The sequence below is a fragment of the Macrobrachium rosenbergii genome, chromosome 44 (genome assembly GCF_040412425.1).
Source record: "Macrobrachium rosenbergii isolate ZJJX-2024 chromosome 44, ASM4041242v1, whole genome shotgun sequence".
In the NCBI taxonomy this organism is placed as follows: Eukaryota; Metazoa; Arthropoda; class Malacostraca; order Decapoda; family Palaemonidae; genus Macrobrachium; species Macrobrachium rosenbergii.
In genome coordinates, this window is record NC_089784.1 from 37,110,570 (window position 1) to 37,118,069 (window position 7,500).

Consider the following 7,500-nt stretch of genomic DNA (forward strand, 5'->3'; position numbering starts at 1 on the left):
TTTTTCCCTTAAATATTCTCTTCCAAAAATGAGAATAGTTCTGATAATGTTAGGGTTGAAAATATAATAGTAATCTTTCATCGCGTGACATTTTTGTAACTTAATTTTCGGATATTTTCGTCATCTAAAATGAATTATACTCTTCCCATAGAGTCATTTTAAATGTGTTAATCTAAATATTCGCTATTTTGATTACTTAATCGCTCTGCTTGTTAATTATATTAACCAGGCAATCTATTTATTATTCTCATAAACATTTGCTAATGAAATATACTCAGTAAAATTGGATTTAAGGACTTTTACCAATATACAACTTATTTACTATGTTTTCCTAATATATATATATATATATATATATATATATATATATATATATATATATATATATATATATATATATATATATATATATATATATATCTAGCTATCTATATACAGTATATATTATATACATATATTTGAAAAAATTTGGAAGAGCTAATTAGGATTGGGAGAGGGACGAATTAATAGAGGTGATGAATGGAAACATGAAATGTGAAAATGAGGGTAGAATAATGAACAAAATACGGGAGCTAAGAAGTTTAGAATCAGGAACAGATAAAAAGTAAATGAGATGAAGGGTCAGAGAGAGAGAGAGAGAGAGAGAGAGAGAGAGAGAGAGAGAGAGAGAGAGAGAGAGAGAGAGTAATATATTCTATATGCGCATGAAGCTAAATGAATTATCTTCCTTTTGTTTCAGACTGAGTCGAATATAAATTTCCCCTTCAACTGATTTAGTATCTAGTATTTTGCTAAAACCCAGCTCGCTGAACTAATTACTGATAAGAGACAGCTTATGGTATGGGGACAATATACGTATGAGAGAGAGAGAGAGAGAGAGAGAGAGAGAGAGAGAGAGAGAGAGAGAGAGAGAGAGAGAGAGAGAGAGAATTCAAATCTACAAATATAATTAATACTAACTTCAATCTAAATCAGTGTCTCATGAGAGCAGGTTAAAAATAATATATCGGTAGAAATATGCTGCTCTCATAGAGGCCAAAATTCATCGCAGAGGTAACGAGCGTTACAATATGCCGTAGACATATAATATTACCGAACTTCATCATTATTAAAAAAGTTTCGAAATAAACCTTCACTTGAGCTGCCGGCGAATTTCCGCTGATGCCCCATGACAATTCTCATTACTGAGAACAGGTGCTAATAATTATGTATTTGCGGAAAATACTTTATTCAGCGGCTAATTCTGGAAAATTAAATGCCACGCATTATTCTATTTAGGTCCCCGTAATGCAATTTATTAAAAATAATGATGAATTATCCCTAATTACTTTCTCTCATTAACGGAAATACACGACAGAAGCGATGTGCCTCAATGGTGTATGGGCTGCAAAAATGGGAATTTTGCATTTATAGCTCCATTGCTCGTTCCATAAATACACGTGTACTTAAGAAATTTATATATACATAAACTTGAGTCAGTGAATAAGATAAAGCTAAAGATATTTGTAATGGATAACCAAACAGGCAGAGAAACACTTACTTATAAATGGGCACGTGTATATACATAAGTAGATATGTATATACATAGGCACACATTATGTGCAAAAAGTCACCAAACTGCACGTGAGAAATACATACGTATATCTGAGAGAGAGACACAGTGCTTTATTTGTACACGTGAATGATTTTAACCACTGTATAGGCTGGAAAAATTCATCTGAGATAATTTTTTGTACCCATACTGTTAGAAGAAATACAACTGAATCTGCCTTTATTATGCATTTTAACAATCAACTTATGAATCCTATCAGGTCTTTTTAAATTAGATAGTTATCTTGTTCATAAAATTATAGGGAATTACAATGTCACCTTTTAGCAACAGCCTGTTCTACTAACTGCAGTTTCAGTTCTTAAGCATTTTTAAAGTATTTCTACTTATTGTATGGTAGTGACAATTTATTTTCTCCAAACTACTGATTACTTCCAGTAATGATGTTTTGCTTGTTGATGGCTTTGACTTTTGGGTTGTGAAGTTTTCAATTTTATGTCTCTATTTATTTACTTTTGTACCCCGAAGAAGTGTACGCAATACATGAAAGCGCTTGGTACCTGGTCTTTGATTTTCACCTTTCCTGTGCTTGTCTACACACACACACATATATATATTTATATATACAATTTTCTGGATGGTGGCTGGTAGGAAAAAAGAATAATGACAGTAACTGATAGGACAGGGAAGAGAGGTTCTGTGAAATGGAAACCTGTACAAAAGTATGGATATTTTAATAATGAAGGAAGCGGGAGATGAGAGGTTGAACTCTTAAGGAAAATAAGACGTTGGTCTACAGGGAAATAAATGCAGAGAAAAAGGTTCATGTGCAAATGGATCTCAGAGTAAGAAAGACACTGTCTGCAGTTTGTAGTCCCCAGTCGATGGAGTGAGTATTCTGAGAATTCACTGAATGTGTGAGACAGGAAGGAGGCATAGCTAAATGACACAAGACTGAAATGGGCTAGTATAAGTCTGAAAATGACTGTGGAAGTGACTGTTCACGAAACAAGGAAAGTGATTAAGGGGTTGCAAAGGGAAGGACTCATGAAATTGATGGGATTACATGATACACGAAGAGGTACGGTGGTGAGTGCGACTAAATGGCTACCTAGGAAAGGTAAAGTAAGTTTGGATGAGGAAAATATTCTAAACGAATGGATGGGAGGAATAACATTTTTGCTCCTGTGAATAAATGTAAAAGTAATTGTAAAACTGATGAATTAACGACATTAAGTTACTTTCTAATCATGGAAGGTGTATGTTAGAATTTTGATTGAAAAAGTAAGACAGAGTACATAAAGATTGATGCAGAAAGAGCAGTGAGGGGGCAGACAAAGAACTAGATGTGTGGATCAACAGTTTATTATAATATTACAATGTGAAATATTTGAAATAAAAAAGAAAAGATGTACATGGGTTACAAGGATCTCATAAATAAAGTTTATGACAGAATCGATAGAGGCAATGCGGATGGTGTTGATGCGTGGTACAGAAAAGTGTTGAGAGCAAATAATGGAGGCGAGACATGTGTTAGAATAAATAGATGCCTGTTCAATTTATGAACTGAGGGATATGAGTAGTCAAGGACAGGACATATGAAATACGCACAAAATTGTGGGAAAATGCATCGTAAGTAAAGTGCAGAGTGTCTGATGTTTGTAAATGATGCAGTACCGACTAAGAATAGTAAAGGAAACTACAGAAACTGAGGAAATGGAAAGTGTTTGCAGGAGGCGATAGCTTAAAGTATATCTACGAAAGTGTAGGATTATGAAGGTAAATTGACATTAGGATGATAGAACAATGAAAGTTGATATGTCTGGATGGAGAGTGGAAATCGTTGATATCTTACAGGTATTTATGATTAAATATACGAATGATGATAGGCTCATCAAGAAGTGAGTTACAGAACAATTGAAACAAGGACAGCAGCAGATCGCAGACAAAACACGAGAAAGTGATTTGAAGTGTCTAAGGAAGGAAAGGTGGGATGTTTACATGAGGGGGTCGTTGACTCAGCTCTCCTTTATGAAAGTGAATTATGGATGTTGAATGCAAATGAAAGACAAAGTTTAAAGCTACTGAGATGAACATCATATATGTACTGTATACACTGTATATGTGTACTGTGTGTATGTATGTGTGTGTGTGTGCCCTTATGCGTATCAGAGGAAACGATTTGTTTTATATATATATATATATATATATATATATATATATATATATATATATATATATATATATATATATATATATATACTAGCAGACCAACCCAGCTACCGGAAAATTCTGAATGACAACCGATAAACTCTCTCTCTCTCTCTCTCCCTCTCAACTCTCTCTCTCACTCTTTCCTTTTCTTTTTCTCTTCCCTAATGCCCCCTTTACTCTCTCTCTCTTCCTCTACCTCTCTATCTCTCTCTTTCCCTCTTTCTCCTCCCTAACAACCCTTCAACTCTCTCTCTCTCTCTCTCTCTCTCTCTCTCTCTCTCTCTCTCTCTCTCTCTCTTCTCTCTCTCTCTTCCTGTTAAGATAGTTGATTTAATTTCATTGCCCAGCATTTCTGACATTGTATATTTCACCCCTTCTCACCCCACCATTCCTATTGGGGTTGACCTTGGGTTTATAGGGCATTGGGAGTGTTACTATCCATCCCAGCGTCCTCGAAAACTATGGATAAGATGCTAATTTCTGCCCTAGGAGAGCTGTTAATCAGCTCAGTGGTCTAGTAAAACTAAGGTATACTTAACTTTAACTTCTGTCATTTCTGACATTTTATTTTTCACCCCTTCTCAACCCCCATCCTGTCGGGGCTGAGCTTGGATTAAAGGGCACCTGGAGTGTCACCAACCATCTCAGCGACCACGAAAACTATGGATTAGCACTAATATCTGTCGTTTTCGGTTATTTTTACACTCTTTGGTGCCAGCGATGTCTTAGCCCCCCACCCCACCCCCAGTATTCATTTCCAGATAGTAAGTTATATGCATACCAAAACGATGTATGATAAATTCATAGAGTTTCTTTAGTTACTAAGTCTATGGGCAGAACCAGCCCTATTTCAGGGAAGCCCTTCCCACCCCAACCCCCTTTGGTGCCCTTTGGTGCTAGTGATGTCTTACCCCCCACAGTATTCTTTTCAAGATAGTAGGTCATATGTATACTTAGTTTGGTTGAAATTGCTCAATGTGTTTCAGGGTTATGCTGGCACATACACATACATCCATTTATATATATATATTTATATATATATATATATATATATATATATATATATATATGTATATATATATATATATAAATATATATATATATATATATATATATATATATATATATATATATATATATACATGCACTGAAAAAGCTTTTAAGAAAGCAAAAATGTTTAATCCGACCAAAGGTAAGAAATAAATTTAAAAGATGGAAACTCGAAATAATAAAAAAATGAGAACGTTAAAGAAAACTTGTGCTTAGTCTCGCATATTCAATATGAACTAATGGTGGAGCGAAGTTTGATCATTTTATGTTAATAACATTTCTTCTCTGTGAAACTTAGCGTACAATTTAAAATGTTCATATTGTTTCTGATATAAAAATCCCTTTTTTTTACGGCCCAGCCAACTTTATATTAATGGATTATAGTTATGATTATTTCATCAAAGCTTTTGTAAAAATCACAACTGTTACGATAATCTGCGAGATGCAAGTCAAGTTTTCCCGTGACAAGAGTTAATACTCACCGATGAAGTAGTTAGTCCCCACTTGAAGGAATCTCGGCGTGATGGTGACGATTCCTTCGGGGCTCGTCTCTCCTATCTGACCTCCTTCTCGGGTACTGCACGAGGACCACTCCGAAACGCTCGCCTGTGAAGTGAGGGGAAGGAGGGCGGCTGTGAGCGTCATTTACGGGTGCATAAGTGCTAGAGACAGAGGGAGTTTTAGTTCTAGGAGAGAGAGAGAGAGAGAGAGAGAGAGAGAGAGAGAGAGAGAGAGAGAGAGAGAGAAAGCATAAGTTCCAGACAAAGACAGAGGGAAAAAATGGGTATATTGAGCTCAGAATCCTAAAATAGCCTGAGAAGTATTACTGTAGGTCCCTTCCCCAGGTCCGTTCTTCCTAAGAGTTACCCACGTTTCTCTAAACAAATCTAATAATTTCCTGCTAATCACAGGGTCCATCTATTAAAATTTTCCTAAAAACTACACAAACATAACTCTTCCTGTGGTCCTGGTACTAAAGAGAAAAAGACATAAGGCAATAAAAAAAAAGGCTGGAAAAAAGGCAAACATACGCAAAAGAGACCACATCGACGCAAACGTGGAGGTAATATATCTTGTAGAGAGATTCAGAAACAGTGTCTTGGAGAGAGAGAGAGAGAGAGAGAGAGAGAGAGAGAGAGAGAGAGAGAGAGAGATAAACCCACTTAAAAGGGGTTAACAATTCTCTTCACAAAAATATTCCCCCATCTGAATTTGTAATCTATTACCGGGATGTCTTGCTTCAGCCAGAGATAATGGAAGTGGATTACGAGCGGGAGAGACCCGGAGTGATTACTAGGGATTACCAAGGAAAGGATGGAACTAGAGGGGAGTGAAGCATTTATGCAAATGGAAAAAATGGGATTATTTCTTGTAATTAGACAGTCAATTGCATCTAAGAAGGAGCAAGCCAAAAATGAGGTACTCTCAATGTATTTTACTTTTAAAAGGAAATTATTGGAAAGGAATCACGTCATTTGGTATTCTAAAATCCTTTGATTACAACGCCTTTTCTACATTGACCGGCGAAGAAGACGTAATCGGATATAAGACAATCAAAAGGTAAAACATGGAAGATATACAATTCATTCTTTTTGCCTAAAGTGGTGAAAAGTTTCTCTATTTTACTAACCTATTTTTTTGGATTTTTCTTAGAGACTAGTTCTGTTATATCTGATTTCTTGAGGCCCATAATTTTTTCTGTCGTTCGTTAAATTCGTAGAAGCGCTGATCTGAATATAAAGCGGCGACATAAAACAAAATATCCTTCTAGAGAAGTGCTGGTGTGCGGGGCAAATGTTTCTCGCTTTTCTACCCTTGGTTCTCTCTAAGGACAAGTGGGTCATCCCGTATGTAATTGCACGGCAGTTAGGAAAACGAAAACGATCATCAAGAACGATACACAGAAAGCAAAATGGACTATTTTGTTCGCAAGAATACAGAGGACGGCCTCTGCACAGTCTCTAAAATGGAAGCTCCTTGCTCACTGAAAACTTGTATGACGGTTTCATTTAGAAAAGGGGTTTCTATTTATAAGGAAAATTACATCAGAACTTTATCGCACAGAAGAAAATAAACGAATCTGGAGGATGACTTCGATAGGTTAAGCATATAGTTTCGAACTAGCAATTTTCATATCCGCTCTTGGAAAACCTAAACGAAGAAAATCAAAGGCACCGAAAATTCTTCTTATTTTTACTTTTGTTTGCTGGACATATATGGCATAATTCTTCTACAAACTGGAAATTTAATGCAGAGAATGACTCCGAAATATATAGCTAGACCAATGTCTACAAACAACACTTCTGGGAAATCTAGTCAGTGTAAAACAACGGCGTCAATCAAATTATCTTTCAGCTATTCGTACCGTAGAAATGCATAATATACCGAGGTTTTCATATTAAAAACAGACAAAGCGTGCATCAGAACATGAAATTACTTAATTACATGTACGTCGCACAAAACGGCATGTAATCAAAATCTTTATCTTTAACTTAGCTTGTGAAATGGAGAATTAGATCTGCGAATCGTAATAAAGTTTTCATGAACACTAAATTAGAGTGACCCAGGAACAGCGCTAAATACTTATTTGCTAATTTACTTGAGAGAGAGAGAGAGAGAGAGAGAGAGAGAGAGAGAGAGAGAAAGGGGGAATAGTTATTTTTAAATTTTTGTGTAGTAAAATAAAA

General features: G+C 35.7%; 1 protein-coding gene across 3 annotated transcripts in view; it reads right to left on the minus strand.

The window, feature by feature from the left end:
• Window positions 1–7,500, minus strand: part of LOC136829532 (uncharacterized) — an 821,233-nt gene that overhangs the window by 224,492 nt on the left and 589,241 nt on the right. For all 3 annotated transcript variants that reach the window (XM_067088366.1, XM_067088365.1, XM_067088364.1), the window contains exon 6: window positions 5,296–5,419. In XM_067088366.1, the coding sequence (XP_066944467.1) occupies window positions 5,296–5,419 (124 nt within the window). The remainder of the gene's footprint in view (window positions 1–5,295; window positions 5,420–7,500) is intronic.